Source organism: Melozone crissalis, unplaced genomic scaffold (assembly GCF_028551555.1).
Source record: "Melozone crissalis strain CALT ecotype California unplaced genomic scaffold, PUWL_Pcris_2 ptg000013l_1, whole genome shotgun sequence".
NCBI classification, from domain to species: Eukaryota; Metazoa; Chordata; class Aves; order Passeriformes; family Passerellidae; genus Melozone; species Melozone crissalis.
In genome coordinates, this window is record NW_026535791.1 from 56,870,981 (window position 1) to 56,892,112 (window position 21,132).

At 37.9% G+C, this 21,132-nt stretch overlaps 1 protein-coding gene across 3 annotated transcripts in view; it reads left to right on the forward strand.

Moving 5' to 3' along the window:
• Nucleotides 1-21,132, forward strand: part of FRMPD4 (FERM and PDZ domain containing 4) — a 293,442-nt gene that overhangs the window by 223,140 nt on the left and 49,170 nt on the right. For 2 of the 3 annotated variants that reach the window (XM_054271553.1, XM_054271551.1), the window contains exons 3-4: nucleotides 5,483-5,643; nucleotides 7,745-7,847. In XM_054271553.1, coding sequence (XP_054127528.1) covers nucleotides 5,483-5,643; nucleotides 7,745-7,847 — 264 coding nt within the window. The remainder of the gene's footprint in view (nucleotides 1-5,482; nucleotides 5,644-7,744; nucleotides 7,848-21,132) is intronic. The other variant, XM_054271552.1, reaches the window with a different exon arrangement.

Consider the following 21,132-nt stretch of genomic DNA (forward strand, 5'->3'; position numbering starts at 1 on the left):
TTTCTTGAAATATCATTTTCAAGTAAAAGGCAGTTGACGCATGGTTTTGACACTTGTGTCCTAGTTCTTAATAATTCTTGGGGGATTTCTTAGAGAAAATAAATTAACTTGGGATATACTGAGAGGTTCCAGGAAGAAAGGAAGGAAGGAAATTATTTTTCATATTTAGCTACTAGTTAAGCTAAAGTAACAAAATGAGTTTTTCATTTTCTGGATGGTTTGCATATTTCTTCATCTCTATGACAGTTCTCTTAGAACTGTCATTGTTATTTTGGTTGTCTTTCCAAATTATCAAGCAGGAAAATACAGAATACCCTCATGTTATCAGTTTCCATAAATCTGTCTCAAGTCTCAAGCCATTTTACTTAGTGCTAATTCCTGAAGAACAGTGATAGAATGAGAATTAAATCTACTTCCTTGTGTTGCTGCAATAGCTTTTCCCACTCCCAGGAAATTCTGAGTGCAGAGTCCAAGACTGTGAGTATCATAGAGTTCATAGAATATCAAGAGGTTATTTTGGGGCAGGATGGGCAGAGACTCATGGCAGGGACTCAGATAATTGCAAATGAAAGTTTGTTCAGTGTCCTTAACTTGCACAGATCTTGTTGAAAATCACAACTGCAATCAACAAAGCAGATCCTCCACCTCCTCCAAATTAATGAGACAGGATTTTAACAGTGCTCAACAATTTGAAGTGGTTTTGTTATTTCTGAATTCAGCCTTTGGTAAAAAGTCCTTATCTCCATCCTCCTTGCCCACTTCCACTCATCAGTCTGTGAGTGATTTGACATTTCCACAGACTCTTCTCTGTCATTGACCAAGTTTACACCTGCTGTGTCTCAAGTGAAAAAGAGTCTATTTTTTAGGTAAATCAATCTGTATAGCAGAAATACTGTAACTATTTAAAAGCAAAGGATTAAACACTCCCAAATTTCAAGCTGGTGTTAACCTGTGAAGTAATTGAAACAAACTGTCATAAGGAAATATGAAATGAGATACCTGAAAGCAGCATGTCTCCACCCTGTCCAAATATGATGCAACAGCTGATTGATTACAGTTGTTTTAGAGTTTGTGGGTGTGCAGCTGTATTCAACTCAGTTTGAGGTATTGCTTTTTCTGCTTTCTTTTTGGAAGTCTTTGCAGAATGGAGCTAAAGTTGATCTGGTTGTTACTTATTTCTAAAATAATGTTTATCATATTAGGATCGCTGGTTCATACCATAGTTTTCAGTTTCATAGAAGACTTAAAGCTCTAAGCATTTTTCTGTGGAAATGAAAACTCCATTTTTTGTCAAAAAAGCCTTCTGACATGTCAGGGAATGACATATCAAAATGCAAAGGCTAAAAAGCTTTGTACTCAGACACTTTGCTTTTAATTACTATTAAGCACTATTAAATCAAGCTCTCGATTGCAGTCTTTGTTTATATATTTCTTGGATTATTCAGCCTCTAATTTAAATAAGGACAATGCTAGGAAGGTTTCCATGGAAAATATTACCAAGTTAATAACTTTGAAGCTAATTATGTGAAGATTCAAAGTGTCAGTCTTAAACTACACCTCTGACTAACCCAAGCATGAATTTGGATATGCAAATGTTAAATTAGGCTCCTCATAATGTCCTGGGCTTCTGGATTGTGTTTGCAGGTGCTAGCTGCCTGATGCAGCTGATCAGTGCTCCCCAGGGTGTTTTTCTTTCCTAATTTTCTTCCTCCTTTGCTCACTGTAGGCCCCTTTGTGGGCAAGTGTGCACACAAATGTTATGCCACCCTGCAATGTCTCTATTCTGCTCTGTGTTGGTGCATGCTTGCTCAGATGCCTCCTCTCTCATTTCCCCTGTTACCTTCTATATTGGCTAGAGCAGTTTCCACAGAGGGTTTTTGAGAGTAAGTGCTTATGATTGCACTTCTGCTATGATTTTCCATAGCTGGTTTCCATAGTTTATCTCTCAGAAGAGCCTGGTATATAAAATTTCTGTTCAAGAAATTCTCTACAAATTTTTCTCCTTCATATGGCAGCAGTCTCCCACTGCTGACAACATGAGTGCATCAGAGAAGATGGCCTTTTGCAAAGCAGGGACTAATCTCAGCTGTTGAAAATGGGAGGAAATAAGTGTCTGTCTTTGAAAAGGCAATTTAAGGACAGCTTGACTTTGTGTACATGGAATGAACAGTTCATATTTAAAATCTTAGGCTTTATTTTTTCCTCCCATTTTTCCTTGAGAAAAGTGAATCTTTAGCTATGATGTAAGAACTGTATCTAAATGTATATAAATATATTTTTTAAGATGTTTGAAGCAAATAGCAAGTTTGTAGTGTTGTAGTTATTCTTCTAAGATCTTGCACAGTATAAGGGACATTCTAGGTAGGGTTCTCCATAGTGGCTTTTTTGAGTTCAAGCTTATTAGATTCTGGTTTAGAACTCATAGCATAGTTATTCTGCAGAAGTTAATATTTTTCATAGCTTAGACAGAGATCAAATACCTCCAATTAATGCAAAATTCAAATTAGTCCTGAACTGTGGTATCACAACTGGCATCTCAATAATGAACTAACCACAGGAGGAAGCAGGTTTGTCAATGTACCATCACAAAAAGTTTTGAGCATTCATCTGATCTCTTCTGGGATCATATTTATACATCTTGCTACTCTCTTGAAGTACACCCCCAACGTACTGAATAGCACAAGAATATCTGATGCAGCAAGCTGTGGAAGTGTGAGCTGCAGTCTTTTTAGTTGATGTATTCCAAGGTGGATAACCTTAAAAATCAATAGTGTCTGCTGTGCCTCTCAGAATCATGATGGACTGCTCCTCGCTGATCCTCTTGCTTAGGCTTTGAATAACTGATGCTGTGCTGCTGCAGATCCTCAGCACCAGCCAAGGCAAGCGCTGGAGCTTCCAGGAGCAGGGCTGCTCTCTTAAGCAAATCTCTGTCTGCTCTTAGAATTTGTTATGTGAAGTGCTGCTGTTTGTTGGGGAGTTTTGAGGCTGTTTTGAGGCTTTTCCTTTTTAAAACAGATTGCAAAAGTGTTAGAAGACAGAGGAAGTACAATGTAGTAGTACAATGGAAGTAGTTTTCAAAGGCTCAAGCAGTATTTTCATATTGCTTGTAAATATGGTATTTTCCCTTTGGGACAGAAGGCACTTTCTGTTTGGGCTTGTAGTGCCCCAAAAATGGAAACAGCTATTAGGAAAAAATTATTAAATAGATTATCTTAACTTTGTGGAAAGTGGGGCTGTCATCAAAGAGAGGTAAAAAAGGCAGAGTTTTGTCTTCTCTCCCAAAACAAAGCTCTCAAGTTGAAATAGATAGTGTTTTAGACACCAGTGACACCTCAGAAATTGTCTCATTAGAAAGAAGAAGTGTTTGAATATCTAGAAGCACAAACCACAAATATGAATTTATGGAGAGGAGATACCTGGGACGTCTTGAAGATAGATTTCTTAAAGGGTCTGTGTATAATTATCTGGGTTTTCTAACAGTTCATTGGAAAAAGAAAATAGAATGTTATCTAAAATAAACTGACAAAAGCTGGAGGAGGAGGAGGAAGATAATGAAGTATCAGATGTGATGCTCTAGCTGGTAAAAAACAAGTACTTTCTTTGCTGACCTCACCTTATGCATATATTAAGTGAGCACAGAGATATTCTCTTGCTCTCTTATTTTTGTAAGGAAGTAGTTTCTGCTGCCTCTGATCATATGCATAAAAAGACAGCATGTTACTCTTAGGCAGACTGAATCTAGTCATAGGGATAGAAAGCTTCTTTGAGGAAAAGCCCTAGAAAAATCCAGTAACAGAAATAGACTCCCACTGAGAGTTTACTGAGATTTTGCTGCTCTTCTGTGTATCAGTAATGAAGCAGACCATGGAGAGAAAGTAAATTGATGTCATGCCCAAGGTGTATCTGTTGGGGAAAGATCAGAGAAGTTTTTGCGTGTCATTGATGCTGAAAACAGATCTCTGAATGATGCCTTTCTCCTTATGGACTGCCAGTTTGGAGTTCTTCAGGGTGTTGTGTTCACAGATGGAAAAGGGACAGGTGGTGAGAGCAACAATGCTGGTTGCACAGTATGTCCCTTAACTCTCAGTTTATGTTATATGTACAATTATCCAAAACTTGACTTTCATATTGTTAATTACTCATGAGGACACCAATGGATGATACTGCCTAGTGCTGTAGGGATATCTGCCTCTCTGATGGGCATTTCAGAGTTCTGAGGCTGGGCACATGGTTAGTTACCTTTCTCAGAGCATGTGCCCTCTCTGCAGATGGGGCTGGAACTTGGCTTCCCCCATTTGTCTATTTACCATGAGCTAGAGTCATTCAGCACTTGCAGACTTACAGTCTCTTGAAGGCAAAAAAAGAGTTAACTCTTGGCCAGGCAACTTAAATATTATCTGAGGTCTCTCAGGACTGCAATAAGTTGATGCCATGAGCTGAAATCTGTCTTTGTACTGTGCTGACCAGATACTGCTTGTTGCCTGCAGTAGTAGTTTGGTATCCTGAAGCACATGAGTTCAATGGATGGTGTTTGGGGTATGACACTGGAGTGGTCTCTGTGTCTGTCTGATTGGCACTGGGAGTTGGTAGCTGGGATTCAGTGTGGACTCCAGCCACTGGGTGGAAAATGCAAAGTATGTTTTGGTTCTGACTGTGTACAGCATCAGCCACATTTCAGTGTTTATAAATGTTAATTTAAAATCTTTATGCTTTTAAGCTGTTATCTATTTCACGGATATGGGATGTTGGATAGCTTTCATTCTATCTACTTTCTGCTTGAAAACTCGAGATCTTTCTCTCCAGCCATGAGAATTTTTTCTTCTAGGTACAATAAATAGGCTTTGTCATAACACACAAAAGTAAGCAAAGTATTTTAGTAATTCCACATAAATATATTTTCTTGATTTTTTTTTGTTTGTTTGTGCCCAGAAACATTTTAAAATTATTTCAGATAGTTTATCCAAATAGCAAATATTGAGCTGTTATGGATGCCGCAGGAAGGGAGAGGATTCAGCTCAGAAACTTGCTTAACATGTTAGATCCCGAAATTAAAATGTGTGTTCTCTTTTTAAAAAGTCCGACAGATTCTAATTGTTGAGTTTTATGCTATGAGTAGGTCACTACTATTATTTTTCCCTTCCAAAAATTGAAGGGTGAAAAATTCAGGCGCAGATGACAAAGGCTTTATTATCAGGTTGTTTTTCTTTCATATATGGGATATGATTTAATGTGTGCTGTCAAAAAGAGACCTCTTTAAAGCCTGATACTATTGATTATTATTTGAGAACTGCCAGCAGCATTATTACTTAATGCATAAGAAAATCTAATAGAAAGTTATTAAGTTGGTGCTTTAGTTCCTCTAGTGAGAACGTTTCAGGTATTCATCTCATATCGTTGCACAAATTGCTTGGCTCAAGTAGATACCACAAAACCATGTTTTAATGATTTTTTTCCTTTTTCCATCTTTTATTTTTTTTCACAGTCACATGACACAATCAGCCACATTTGAAGACCCTCGAATAGAGAGCTGCCAAATAACCCCTCCAGCCCCTCGGAAAGTGGAAATGAGGAGGGATCCTGTGCTAGGATTTGGGTTTGTGGCTGGTAGTGAAAAGCCAGTTGTTGTACGCTCAGTAACACCAGGTATGTTTTCCCCAACTGACCCTAGAAGAAAACTTTGATTTAGGCTACTAAGATGAAATGCAGCTACAAATTTGAGAACTGTTGAAATATTCAGGCAGGCAAAGTAATCACAAATACTAAATATGATTTTTAGCCTTGTTTTACCCAATGGTTTCCTTTCTCACACTTATTTTTGAACATCACATAAATGTATTGGCAAAAAGCCAGTTTGGAGTTATTGCTCAGAGCCATTACCATTGTTTGCCTTAAAAAGAGTTAACCCATTTCATTCAAGGAAAGAAGGTCTTCTCCCTGGTATCTTTACATTGGTTTGCTGTCACCTTCATTTCCATTGAATCAGCATTTTCAAGAGGTATGTTGAGTTCTGAGATTAAAACTTGCATATTTTTCTTTCTCACCATCACCTTCCCAAAGAAAGCTAGTTTTCTAAAAGCAGTATCTCTTTCTGAAAAACAGGATGTTACTGCTGGCTTTTATTTCTTTAATGAATGCATCTGTATAACTATATGGTTAAAAGCCAGGTCAAAAGATATCCCCAAACATCTTACCTGCAGTGAAAATTAGTGAGGATTGTGATCTCTTTGAAGTTATAAGAAACCAGACCTGGGATAATCTGTTTCCCAAATCACAGGCTCCTGCTCTCTATGCTCAAAAGTCCAGCTGTTATGTAAAATTGCAGCCAAGGGCAGGGATTTGACTTTGCTCCTGTTCGATATGTTCTCCAGAACCCCCACAGAGAGCAGAGCAGAGAGAGGCAAAATCGACTCTGTGAAGTTCTGATGTCATTTACCAACGTGTGTGCATTGATTACATTTGTATTGCTTTCACATGAAGTGAGCAGTGTAACTAATATTTGAACCAGATCCAGACAGCTCATTTCTCTCAACTCGGCATTATTAATGTAGTTTTATGTTAAAATTTGAAAAATGTGTTTACTATGTTCTGTTCTGAGTGAATAGGAGGAAACATGAGCTCAGGACAACATTCTCCTACATGGATTTGTATCCATTTATGCAGGATATGGAAGTGGAGTAAAGTTTTCAAAGCAAACAGGAAAGGATCGGCATTAGCTCAGTTGTTCAGTGAATTGGTTTTGATGATGAAACATTTTATTTTTAGACTTTATCTTCATAATGGTAATATTATTTGGTTTTTATGTATCATCATTGCAGAGTGTAAAGACAAAGACTAGAGAGGATATATCTCTACACTAGGAACTGTGATGTCACATCATCTTCTGGGCATGTAATTGTGCTGAGAAACAAAGTAATATGTGCATTTTATAAAATACAATGCACTCAATGTGCATTTCAGCAGTGCCAGAATCCAAACCACATAGACAGATAAATGACTGATTGTCTATTCAGATTAATGCTAAATATTCATGTCTAACTGAAAGTGGCAATGCTTTTAGATGTACCCGAGTTCATCAAGTGGTAGGAATCCAGCAGAAAAGAGGTTCAAGCAGCTGGAGTATAAAAACTTTCTGTCTCCAATTGAAGAAAACAGGTTTGTTTTGCCTAGAAAAGACAAATCATAGGAGACACCTGTGAATGACATTCAAATACGTGAGTGATGTTTCATAGGAAAAAGGAATAAGATGTTCTCTGGTGTTACTTTGCCTGGGACAGGAAAATGTATTGCAACTAGGAAGATCTGCTACATCTACCATGTAAAAAGACTTCCTGTTCTTAACAGCAGATAAACAGGATCATTTGTTCACAAGACAAGAAATCCTTCTCAAGGTGGTCTTACAAAATATCAGACAAACATTGATCAAGGATGATTAAAATACGGTTGATCACACCTTAAAGGGTGCGTAAGTCCACGGCTTATGGGTCCTTCTGGCCCTTCAGAAAACTAAGCCCTTAGTTTAGGTGGTTAGATACAGGTTTAGAACTTGAGGAACTTCAGTAGAAGCTTCTAAACCACTAGCTTGCAAAATTTTCCTGGTGAGGGAGTACTGGTAACGTCAGAAATAGTGTAAAAATGTCATTAGCTGAAGAAAAAACACACTTGTAGTATATGAACAACAGTATCTGTGTGTTTAGAATGGTCTGCTAACCTGTGCTCTTTTTTTTCTTTCTTCATTTGTCTGCAGGCGGCCCCTCTGAAGGAAAGCTTATACCAGGGGACCAGATCATAATGATTAATGATGAGCCAGTCAGCACTGCTCCAAGGGAGAGAGTCATCGACCTTGTCAGGTAGTGGATGTCCTGTCACTTAAACTACAAACCCAGTGATTATTGCCTTGTGCAGTCATTCAGTAGTACAGCAAGTCTTGCCTTCCAATGGCTGAGAAAAGAGAAAATAATTTTGCTTTAGTTATAATGAAGAATGATGAATTATTTCAGTGTTTAAATGATGTGTCCTCTTAAAATGTCATCTGAGTAGCTGAAAAGGTATAAAACCATCCAAGAGTAGCTCCAAAGTACATAAGTATGAAAAGAGGAATAGTGTTTTCCTGGTATTAATTTTTTTTTTTGTATGGATTGTTGAAAAGATGATTCCTGAAGCATGGAAATTCCACTCACTGTTGCATTACTGTTCATTTTTCACATGAAGAAAGTTAAGTCAGGTTTGTCTTATGTGAAGAATAAAGAAAATGTGGTAGGGTGATTCTTGAGAGCGAATGAATGCATGTAAGTATATAGAGAAACTCAAAAAATGTTTAAGTGGAATGCAGGTAGGTGAGTTTGTGTGAAAGAAGCAGACAGGAAAGAGAAGAAGACAAAAAAAAGTGGCTGGGGATAATACAGGAAAGGAGAAATGTCAGTATTTGTAATGGGATGTAGAAGGAAAGGAAGGACAGTGACTGATAAATGCTAAGGATATAGAAAAAATGCATTGCAATTCATATAACAAATTTTGCTTTTGGAGTAACAAGAAATGTTAATGCATTGCACAGAAAAATGGCAAGTAACTAAAAAAATAAACTTAAGCATTAATAACTTAAATTCCAGCACCCTAGTTGCTGTACCTGTGCTGGAAATAGCTCAGGAGAACAAAATATGGTGCAAAAGCCATTAAACAGCAGCCAGTTTTGTTTCTGTATTCTTCCCATTGGTGTAAACTCTGAATTGTGGGTCTTGTTGATTCCTGAGAGATGCTCAGGTTTTAATGGTACAGGTACCTCTTCTCAAAACTTAAAGCTATCAGTGTTTTCACTGTAACCTGTGTAATTTTGAGAAGTCACATTTGTTTACAGAAATTTGGCCAGGAAGTGCCACAGCAGTTGTACTCTTCCTGCAAATGACTGCTCGTTTACTGGGGATTTAGCTGAAAGAAAACTTCCAAAGATGGTGCAGAAATGGTATAAAAATGCCAGCAATGCTGACAGCCTTCATCTGTGTTAGGTGGGATTAAACTATATTTTGAGATTTTCTTCAAAAAGGTGTTAATCTGCAAGTCAACTAACAAACAAAACTTGCTAAGAGCTTCTTGTGATGAGTAGACTCCTCAATCTGAAAGAACTGTCCTTCTCCTAATAAAATTCTGTCTTGTAATCTTGTGTTGACTACTGGTATAACCCTCAAAAATGGTCTTATACCCATTTCTGAGGTCTTTGTTTCTCAGTAAAGCAGTAATATTGTCTTCTTCATTCTTTCCCTGATTCTTTGATATTAAGGTAAGTTAAGTTCTCTGTCTCATTTTCTGCTTCTAGCAATATGTAGTAATAACAGCAAGGACAATAGACTGATTAGACCTGAGACAAACTTAATTTATTGTATAGTTGATTGTCTGTGCTCAAATGAGATACTCAATTAGAATGTCACCCTTCCCAATTACGTTGACTACATAAGTAATGTCAAATTAAGTGTTGTTTCATTCCAGGGAAAGCTTTAGGTGATGCTTTTCTTACACTGTAATTCTACCTCTGCTCTCAAAACCTGTCCGCTGTTGGGATTTTGACAGAAATTCATTCTTTGATGAAATTTGGGAGTGAAATATACTGGGGTTGTATGCTACAGCATTTGAAAAGAAGAGCTTTCTTTTCATGCCAGTGGGCATGCCTGGAATGACTGTCAATTGAGCACACACTGTCAATTGAGCAGTCCTGACACCACAGCAGAAGCAATTCTTTACACCAATGAAATAGTGAATCTCTTCTGTATAATTGAAGGTTTTCATGTGGACTAGATACATTTACAACTTTTCAATGCATCTGCATTTTTCAATGTGCATGGGAGAAGTTTTGAAATTTTGTTTTCCTGCAGGTAGCAGTGATCAGTATTGAAGGTGTTTTAAATGCATGGGTTACACAATGGGCATAATCACAAAAGCACAGAAGAACTGAGAGGAGACTTATGGAGGTTATCCAGTCTAACCTCTCGCTCCAGGCCAGGTAGTGTCAAAGTTAGATGTTGCTGCTCAGCACTTGCCTAATCAAGTCTTTAATATCTCAAAATACGGTGATTTTGCAACCACACAGGGTAGGTGTTTCAGTTCCTAACCAGTGGCCTTTCAAAAAAACATTGGCCAACTTCTTTATCAGCTTTAGATGCACCCCATCTTGGCCCATGGACTAGTGAATGTCACTCTTTCCTAAGCAATCCCTAATTCAGCCTTTGTCTGCCTCCGTTCCCTAAATTCCGTCACTGAGCTCAGGGACCGGGATAGCAAATCTTGCCAATAAACGCCAAAGCCAAGAAAGCATCAAACGTCTGAGCTTGTTCGGTGTCCTTCATCAGGATACCCACTCAATTTAGCAGTAAATTCGTGCTTCCCTTGGCTTTCACTGCTATTGTGGTTTTAGAGACCCTTCTTTTATCCTTCATCCATCCTGGATAAGTTTCAGTGCTAACTGAGCTTTGCAAACCCCATCCCTGCCTGGCCAGGTACAGCTTCTCTGTTCCTCTTGGGTTTCTCTACAAAATTCACCGGGATTACGGAAGCCAAAACTTCCAAGCAAAATACACATAAATGTTAGATGTTAAGTCAACCTTGAATGTTAAACCGAGTTTTTAATGAAACACAATACTTGTTTTCCAATAAAACATTGTCAGAAAATTAACTTGTGAAAAGAGTTATGAGTTTGAAGAAAAAGAAAAGGATGAGGCAATTTCTGCTTTCTTAAAAAAAGTCTATCTTTTAAAAAAAAATTCAAAACTTTCAAAAAAATTTTAAAAAATTAAAAATTCCACCAAAAAGGGTAACTGAAAAATGTCAATTAAATTTTTTTTTTTTTGTTAGGAAAATGCATATCCCTAACCAATAAATTAGCTTTATTTCTAAATTGCCCACAAAATAAATGAGAGTAATTTCTTTTAGATAATTTTTTTTCTTCAGCCCTTTTCCTATCAGCTCCAAATTCATTGTCTAACTGTTACTCCTACTGGATAAGAAACAGATAGACTAGTTTTTCAAGAAAGTCCCTTTTTATAATGGTTTTACTACAGCAAATTCAAGAAGTTAAAGGCAATGCATAATACAGAAATTTTCCTATTGGCTTTTTATAACATTGTAATATTTTAATTGTGTGGGTTTTTTAAGCATTCATTACTGAAAATAATCTTCCTTAAGTAGAAAACTGTTATAGCCACTTCTTCTGACTCCAGGGGGTACTGAGCAGGAACCTGGTGAGAGATTTTTGTTTTGTTTTTTAAGAATGAGTGACACTCTTGTAGCTTAGGAAGTCTTAGGTCTGGAGATTATCAGGGACATTCATTATAAATATCCCCTGTAGGTCATTCTGATCCATTGAGTTCTTTAGGCTCTGCTTTACTGGCAACACTTAATTAGTGTTCAAGTTGTCCTTTGAAAGCCAGGGTTGCAGAAATATGAATCAGGTATGGTTTGCAGACAAAATGCACTTGGACTCATTATTTCTGGGTGCTGTTCAATGGCTTTTGCACCATATTTTGTTCTCCTGAGCTATTTCCAGCACAAACTCAGAAGTCATGTTTATAGTTTCTCTTGCAAAGAGAGGTCAGTTTTATGGAAGTCACTTGAGGTTGTGGTCAAGATGAATTCCATTCAAGACAGACAGTTACAGAACTTCAAAAAAGAGGAAGAAACAAGATCACTTTTCTAAATGTAAGCTTCAAGTCAAGGCAAGTAGCAAGCGAACAGAATACAAAGGATGTATTTGAAGTGCAGTCAGTTCAAAATTTATCAGGAGCTATTTATGTTGGATTTATTTTCCTGCTGATATGGATTCTGTGAGTTATAGCTTTTCACACATACTTAACAGTAAGTATTTTGAGATAACATTGAGGTCATAGCACAATGGAGCAATTTTTCCTTATATGACGGTGAGCAACAATGCAATGCTGACATATTAGAAGGTATATGAGTGTATGATATCAATTAATTGGTTGCTCAGAAGTTCATCTATCTCATTATCATTGGTTAATGTTACATTTTTATCTAAGAATCAGCTTAAGCAACCCTTTTTTTTTGAAACAAAGAGAAACATCTAACAAGTAATTTCCCTTATTAGCTGTTCATAGGCAACTCCTATATCATGAATAACTTATTTTTCTTAGATTGCACTGAGTCGGCATTAGTCTACAAGGATCCCAACATATGTAAACTGTCTTTTCATTTAGAAAGGTATTTTAAGTGACACACAAGGGTATTGCTTACTCCATAAACCAGTGAGTAGTGGCATGGCAGTGGTACTTTGTTCACACTTTAATTAAAATAGTTATCCAGGCTGCCATCCAGGAGAAATTGGCATCTGAGGAGGGTAATCCATCTGAAATACTTGTTTTGGAAAAGCTAGTCTGTTGCAGAAAGCTTTATTGACTAAAGAAGAGGAACAGAAAAGTATTTTTAAGTAGAAACCTGACTTCTTGGTTGCTAAATTAAGCTAGGTTAGTCCATTCCTTGTAACTGTAACAGCAGTAAATCAGTATTTGATATCCTCTGGAATTCCACTAAAAATACCTACATTGCAAAGCGAGAAATGAAAAAGGTGAAATTCATTAAGGGCTTTTATTTCTTGTTGGCTCTTTTTACTGTTTAAGAGAAATGACTCAAAAACATCTCTGAAATAACTCTTTCTTTGGCATGTTAATGTCACAGCAAGTTTTCATCAAGAGGATCTAGAGGATTCTTTCAATTCTGCTGTAGAATTTATGGTTTAATAGTGTATTGCCACAAGACTGGAGAGAAGGAACCCTCCAGGATTTTAGGCTGCATGTTGCATTTTAAGCGCTAACATGAATTTAATCAATACTGACCTTCCTCACCATCATTGTGAAATGAATGAGGATTCTGTCACTCCCATTTGACTCTGTGTATGTCATGGAACCACTTTTCCTACTCTGCATCCTCAGAGCTAAATGCAAGTGTAAAAGGGAGCTCAGTGACAGTGCCTGTCATCATCATCATCTTACAGCAGCTGAAAAGGACTCTTTTCAAATGTTCCTGGATGCAGTTTAGACATTTTCTTTTACCGAAGTAATTTTGGCGGACTTAGTATTAAAGATATTCTTTCTTCATCAGCATCATAGAGAAAAAATCAAGCACATTAAGCTATTGTCTATGATACTGCTTAGCAACCATGAACCTTGAAAACTGCTTTTTCTGAAAAACCAGTCATGCAGACATTTTAATTTGAAGGTACTCCCAGTTCAGTAAATTAATCTGGAGGCTGTACCCACTTTGTGTCAGGCCCTGATTGATGAATTGGTAGTGTTTTAGGTTTTAAACACATAATGGTGAACAAAGGGACAAAATGCTGGACCAAGTGATCTGTCAGAGTTTTACAAGTGCCATCAATGGAGATAAGCTTTCTGCCAGGGCATTTAATTAGCTACATCTGATCAGCTAGCCCATGCAGAGAGCTCAGTCAGGATACCAGAAGTCAGTTCCTCTCTGTCTTGAGGGGTATTCTATCTTTTGAGATGTTTCTGCAACATAATACTGAGATAACTGGATCATACTTCAAATTTGCTCTGAATCTGTGAGAGCACATGTTTAATATTATCTCATTTATCTTCTTTTCTGGGCTGTTGTGGTGCTTCTTGTTCTTGAGCTAATATATTGAAGGCTAATTCAGGTTTCTCCAGATTTTAATTACTAATCTGCAATAACATTTCAGAAATGCCCACCCACCTTTTCAAAGGCCTCTAAGAGCTGAAAGCTGTACAGAGATATTACTTGTTATTGTTAAAATCAATGCCAACTGTGGACATTGTTCTCTTTTAAATCCATCCTATCTCTCAAATCATGCAGTGTCATATCCTTGCTGATTCTTGGGAGAAAGTTGACTGACATGGTTTAGAAAGGTTTGGCCTTGATAATTCAGATGTTCTGAGATCTTAATTTGTTGTGTAAACTTCATTTTCTTTTTGTGTTAACCATGCTGAATGGCCCTCAGAGTCAGCAAGTGTAGGCCCTTTTTTGAAAATTCAAGGCTAATGTGTCATCTGTTTGAAATGTTGTGTTATCATCTCACTCTGTTCTCTAGAAAAAGGAGTCAGCTGTGATGAATTTCAGGTCAGCTGTTCCTTAACAAGTTGCTTTATGGAACACGAGGGCATGAATGGAGATGTGGAACAGCTGTGCCCAAAACACAAGTAACTGTACTGATTGGTTCTTCAGATGTGAACCAGCAAATGTTGCTCTCATTAGCTTGTTCTGATGAGCTTATTGCTTCTCATCCAACTAAACAAAAGTGTCGGCTTGTCCAAATGGAAGATTTGCTCTAAAGCCAAATGCACCGATGAGAATGTTTCAGAGTAGTTGTTTCCATGTAAAGTCATTCAAATGAATACCCAGATTTGAGTTTATTATGAATCAATGCTTCCATGTGATGAATTACCTTTATATTGCATGCTCTGCAATAGATGTTTATCCTTCTTTGTACTGTTTATACAAGCTTTGTGCATCAAAGGATGCATCCAGTTGGAATATGGAGCAGGAGGTAGCTAAAATCTCCCATCCTGTGTTTGGGGTAGGGAGGGTTGGAGAGTAGATGTCAAACTACTGCAATTGCAAGGTTTCTCTTTCCCAGCTGCATTATATGTCTCTTTTGGAGTGACATTTCCAAATCCTCAAAGACAATGTTGGGCAAGCTAGCCCTTTACACTGTCCTGTTTGTACTTGAACGTTCTGTGGATGCCTTGAAGACATTACAACAGGACAGCGACACTTACACAGGTTTATTCACTATGAAATTTAATCAGCAGAAAAGTAGAAGTCAGGGAGAAACACAAGCCAGAGACAGTTTCAGGAGCTGTTTGCGAAACAGCAGACTCTGCAGAACAGTTTCTGGGACTGGGGAAGCAGTGTAGGCTGACAGGAGAGGATTGTGCCGTGCACCTGGAGCTGCCAGCATGGTGTGGCTGTGAAGTAGGAAGATGACAGAGATGCCTTCACCACTGCATGCACAGAACTCACAAAGTAACTGTCCTTACAGAAGTGTCTGTCTGCCCTCACTGGAAAGTTTACAACTCCCTTATCCTGCCAGTCAGTTGCTGACTAATTCAGCATATACACATCAGCTAATGAAGCTGTTGTAAGGGCAAAACATAGCCATTTCTGAGAAGAAATGATGGTTGTGGGCCTGTCATGCTTTGGGAAGGCTTTCACAATGTGACTTTTCCCAGTGATGGCATCAGCATTCCCTTTTATCCTGAGCCAGTGCTGGCTGTATGAATCACAGAAATTAACTGGTTTTCATCTGCTGTCTAAATAGCTTCAGGATGACAGAGAAGTAGTTCTTTAAAACACTGATATGTAGGTTGCATTGTCAATAAAGTGGCTTGTAGTTTTTCTGAATTATACAAAAATGCTGTATTTTGATAGAAATATGGCAAAGGTGATGTCAAGAGCTGAGAGGCAAACATGACATTTTTATGGTTATGTAAGTTGACCCTTGGAGACTTCTGTCAGCTACAGGTACATAGTATGAGAGAAAGGCATTTGCATTGCCTCCTTCTAAGGAATGCCGTTTTGCAGGTGGCAGTTTTACGTGCACCAGTGTTCATAGGAAGTAAAAGGCAATTTAAACTGCTGAGAGAGAAGGGTGAAAGGACTGTGACCAATTTACAATGTCTTGTATATTTCCACTAATTTGAAGTATCTTTAGTTTTCAGGCTTTTTCCCCTGTCAAGGTGGAAGCAGCACTGCCTGGGGTGGGAAGGACGTAAGGAGAGTGATTGTAAATGAGTAAAATTCTACTCAGAGAAAAATGTCATGGAGAGGTGTTGGTACTCCATGATCCACAGCTATAACAGTTTAATTTTAATGAATTGCATAATGGAAGCTGAATCAGGCGTCCCTGAAGATGACAAGATCTTTCTCTAGCTCTATGGCAGGCTGATCCTGTGTCTTCCTTCCTTCCAGAGTTAGTTTTTACTTCCACAATTATATTTATTTTCCAGATGACATTTAGTCTATCAAGTAAAATAAAATGAAGAATGGTGCTTCCTGAAGCGGGGTGTGTCTGTAAGGTGGCTGTCCCTCAGAACATTAGGGTCCAATTTCACTTCCATTTCATATTCCTTCTCTCATGGCAATGTTGCCTTTCAGTCTGCCAGAGACATCTTAGGGATGTCAGTGTTTGAAACCTATAACCTGTAGTTTGTCTAAGGAGTTGGAAAAGCACAAAAAATAGTAGAGATGAGAAAGTACCCAAGTGATTACATAATAGTTGAACTAGATTGGAAGGGGCAAAGAGAAAAAAACAGGCTTGACGTTGTGCTAGGGGAGGTTGAGACTCAATATAAGAATAAAGTTCTTCACCCAAAGAGTGACTGGGCACTGGAACAGGCTCCCCAGGGAAAGGGCAACAGCATTGACCCTGACAGAGTTCAAGAAGTGTCTGGACAACACTTCCAGGCACATGGTGTGATTCTTAGGGTGGTCCTGTGCAGGGCCAGGAGCTGGACTTCAGTGTTCCTTGTGGATCATTTCCAACTCAGGAAATTCTATGTTTGTATGATTCTCTGAATCCTAGTCTGATAAAACTCTCTGCGACTCCTTTTTGATTGAGAGATGTCTAGATTTAATTGTTTTGTAAAATAATTGGATGTGGCTTTCAGTGCAATTGACTTTGATTTTTTTTCTGACTTCTTTTTTTGTGTGTTTGCAAGGCCTGATTTTTAGGATTTTTGTAGCTTTTTAAAAAATCTGATCAAAAGGCTTAAGACTCTCACTAGTAAGTCCTTTCTCTTTCCTGTTTCCCTCCAACAAGAATAATTTTGTGATTTACAGTCTCTCTTAGCTGGTGACACATTAATGTAGTTGGAATAGAAATGTTGTGGGGACTTCTGTGTTGGTTGATGGACTAGAAAAGTTTGAACACAGAATTAGATCATATTTTTATTTTAGCGGTAGTGCAGCCAACAAGGACTGCCCAAATTGCCAAGAGATTGAGTATCTACTTCTAACTCTACCTGATATGCCAAATCAGGGGGTTAGTTAAAAGGGGAAGAGAACAGTTTTACATATTCTGACTCATTAGTCCCCAAAGTGAGATTCTTCAGTTAAATATTACCACTGATTGGGATGACTGGGTCACAGTGGGACGTCAAAGAAGATAAACAGTTTCTCATTAATCTGAAACAAAAACTAGTAGAAGCTAGTAGAAAATAAATATTGCTAAAAATAAATTAATTTTTAAAACACTGAATGCTTCAAAAGGCAGTTCAATGTGATAGATTTCTCTGGGATTTATTAGTCAGCTTTTCCTGTATTTCTGATGTGACAAGTGATCATCTGTAATTTATTACAGGCAACACATAACAAGCAGTGTAAGAAAAGTATTTTAGCTACTACTTTAGCTTTTCTAGGCTTTTTTTCCCATAGACATAATTTTCTGTTTGACTTTTTGCTTGACTTTTAACAACCAAATCTTCACAAACCTCCTGAAAGTAGCAACAGGAAGAGAGGGAAGACAAATGGTGTATTTCAAAGCAGGTGACTTCCAAATTATGTTGGTATTACTCTTGCTTTGGCTTTGTTTGAGAAACAAAGAAGCTGGTTCTGAGAAACCAAGAAGTTAGAATATTCAACTAGAGACTGCAAATACCAAAGGAGAGACTGCAGAGATAAAACCAGATTGCCATCAGCCTACGTTTCCCAAAGGCATATTTCTTACACATTACGTGCTGAAATGTTAATTGTTCTTTTAGCTCAGATTCCTCCTCATGCCGACTAAAGCTTCATATATTTTACTTACTGCACAAGGGAAAATCCCTGCAGTCCACTGTCTATATTGTTAAATAAAGTAATTCAGTTTGATTGGAGGTTTAGTTAAAACCACATTTGTTGAGCTTATGAATCAAACAAGACTCCAGGAGAGGTAAAGGTCTTGTCATTTAGTATCATGGAACTTACACATTTTATGATGACTTCAGCTTTTCAGCAGGACTGTTACTCAGAAAGCACTCTGCGAAAAAGGCAGTTCTTTTGTAGAAGAAATTGGTTGCTACAGCAATTGAAAACCCTTTAGGTCATCTGTATTTCATAAAAACCATGAGAAGTATCAGGTTTAGTCATTACACTGAAATCTTCATTCCATACTTCATCTTTTCTTCTCAATATTATTTTCTGTGTGTCATTTAAGTGTGCCAGAGACTTAAAAGGCAAATATCATCTGCCCAAGTTTATCAAGAGAAATAGCAAAAACTCTCCATGTTGGAAGACAGCAAAAAATTAAAACAATTAATTGAGTTCGTAATCAATATTGTTTTTAATTTTTTATCTTGTGTCATTCTCCTTACTGCTCAATTTTACATGGAAATTATACTTTTGTGACCAGAAATACTCTTTTGTTCTGCATTTCATCTGACATTCTATTTGTGTTCAAAGTCTTTAATGAAATATTAGGACAACTGCATTAGTAAAGATACTGCTTCTTTTTCCCCTTAAAAAGTACTGAATCAATTTCTTAGTGTTCTACACCAATTACAGTCATGTTGCAGTGTCCAGCAGATGGCTTGAGTTCATCAATAATTCATTCAAACTGCCATGGGTTTAAGGAAGGAACTGTGCCACACTGACATATGAGAGAGGAAGAAAATTCAGCACATACTTTAGCAACCATGTTTTTTTGGGCAAAGAGGAAATTCCATAATTTATGCTCCCAGATATACAGACTGAGGATATAGTTTGCTAATGTAAGACTTAGGATTATTTATTGGACAAATAACATGCCATAAGCATGCAGTGTATATTCTACATTTGTATGCAGGCATTTGCACATGTTTGTATGTATGTGTGGAGAGAGAGGAATATGATTAATAAAGCTCTATTATAATGGATTTGGGATTTATGAGTTACTTAGAAACAAGATCCTGAGGTTCTGCAGCTCATGTTACACAAAATCTTGTCTTGACATTTAACATGGTTTGTCATGACCATTTTACATGGTTTGTACAGCCAAGCTGTTATAGAAGAGTTGCTTAGACAGTTTTAAAATATTTCTTTGGAACATTTCCTTTATCTCAACCTAAAAGTGATAAATAAAAGGTGCAAATTCTACCATGTCATTGTGATTCTCTCCAGTATTTAAAAAAATCATGTTTTATTTATTTTTACATGAAAAATACACATTAAAATGGAGATAGATGTGGACAGAGGGGATTTTTATAACACCTATAATTATATGAGTATTGCTAGTTTTATGGGGTTCATAGGATATACAGGTTACCTATGGGGAGAGAGAGAGAGATAGGTACTGCATACATTTTGCTAAAGATAGACAATACATTTAATTTGATGCCTTTGGAGATTGTCTCACCTACAGAAGAGGATGTTATCATGAGGCTTTTGTAAGTAAGGCAGCAACTGGAACTCCATTTCCTGTGAGAGGCTGAGGAGTTCAAGTTCAGGAGGGCAGACTGGAGGTCATGGCAAACCTGGTACTTAAGGATGACAAAATAAGCACATCATAGAGAAGTCTGTATTGGAAGGGACCTTAAAGATCATCTAGTTCCAACCTCCCACAATGGCCAGGGACATCTTCCACTAGATCAGGTTGCTCAGAGGCCCTTCCAATCTAAACCTGAACACTGCCAGGGATGGGGCATCCATAGTTTCTCTAGCCAACTTGTTCTTTTGCCTTACCACCCTGAAGTAAAGGATTTCTTCCTTCAATTCCAAACATCTTTGTCTAAGTTTAAAATCTCTTGCCTTATTGCAGCAGGCCCAGCTAAACAGCTGGTCCCCATCTTTCTTAGAGGCCTTCTTTAATTTACTGGAAGGTGCTATAGGGTCTTCCCAGAGCTTTCTCTTTTCCAGGCTGAAGAATCCCAATTCTCTCATTCTGTCTTAATAGCAGAGGTGCTCCAGCACTGTGATCATTTTTGTGACTCTCTCTGGACCTAGGTCTTTGCACCAGTAGCTGATGGAACCACAATCATGTGGCAATAGCTGGTGAAATTCCAGAAGTTCAGAAATTTAGGGAAAGGAGCTTTGAAAGTTGTGTGCTGTTTCCCAGTGCAGTGTGTTGAATATGGCCTCTGGTAGTAAAAACTTTGTTTCAGAAGAAGGCTGGCCAAGGTGAAGTGCAGGGTGGCTGTGCCTGTTGCTCAGAGCAAATGGATTAAAGCTGGTATCAAGACCATTCCTCTCTAGATCCCCTTGGCTCACATAATGAAGCCCAGCCTAGGGTGAAACTACCAGAGACTTAAGATACAGCAGTTCATGCCTCAGCTTGCCATGGCATTAAATAACTCATTGAATCTGACCTTTCAGAGCAGTACATTGTAGGTAATAGAATGAATATAAAATGGATATAAAAAGAATACGAATATCAAGTGGGAGTAGGGAGGCAATATAAATTTTATATATAACCCTACAAGGTCTGCAGTGCTGTCCATTCCTGAAAGTGTGCTGGTAATTGGATGTAGTTTGGGAAGAGCAGCAAAAATTAACCACAAGTTTCCTCTTTTATGAGATTCATAAGAAAGTCAGCCTAGTTTGCTTGCTGCAGGACAGATCCACGACAGTTTTATCTGAACAAGGAAAAACTGGGATAGCAGGTATCTTTTCAGCTTGATAAAAGAGTCCAGTCTAGTCCTAAGAAACCACAGCTAATAACACTGTGAGAGATAAGACATAGAGAGAGCTGTACTCATTCCTCATCATTTCAAGTCTTTAAGTTATAAACTTGTATCTGTTTGCAAAGATGTGTTATAGATCAAGCATAACATAAGGCCTTTACAAAATATCTACCAACAACACTTAGCCAGGAAGCTTGGACTAAGTCAGATATAAGTTGTGTGCTGGTCTTGGATCTGGGAGTGCATCAGAGTAGTAATATTGTTTTATCTCATACCTGAATCTGGACTTTGGGGAGTTGAATAAGCTGTACTTACTCCTTTGGGACTATCAGCCCTTTCTGGGAAGATGTGAGTTTTCCAGGAAGGAGGAAAAATAAGTAGTTCTCTGTTGCAGCAGTGAATTTCTGCTCTTGGGCTCTTGTTCACTGTCACCCATGCCTGTGTTCTGTCTACCTGCACTTAGTGCTGCACTGAGCCTTTCAAAGGCTTGCCCACAGCTAGATGTCTTCTGACTTGCAGCCTCATC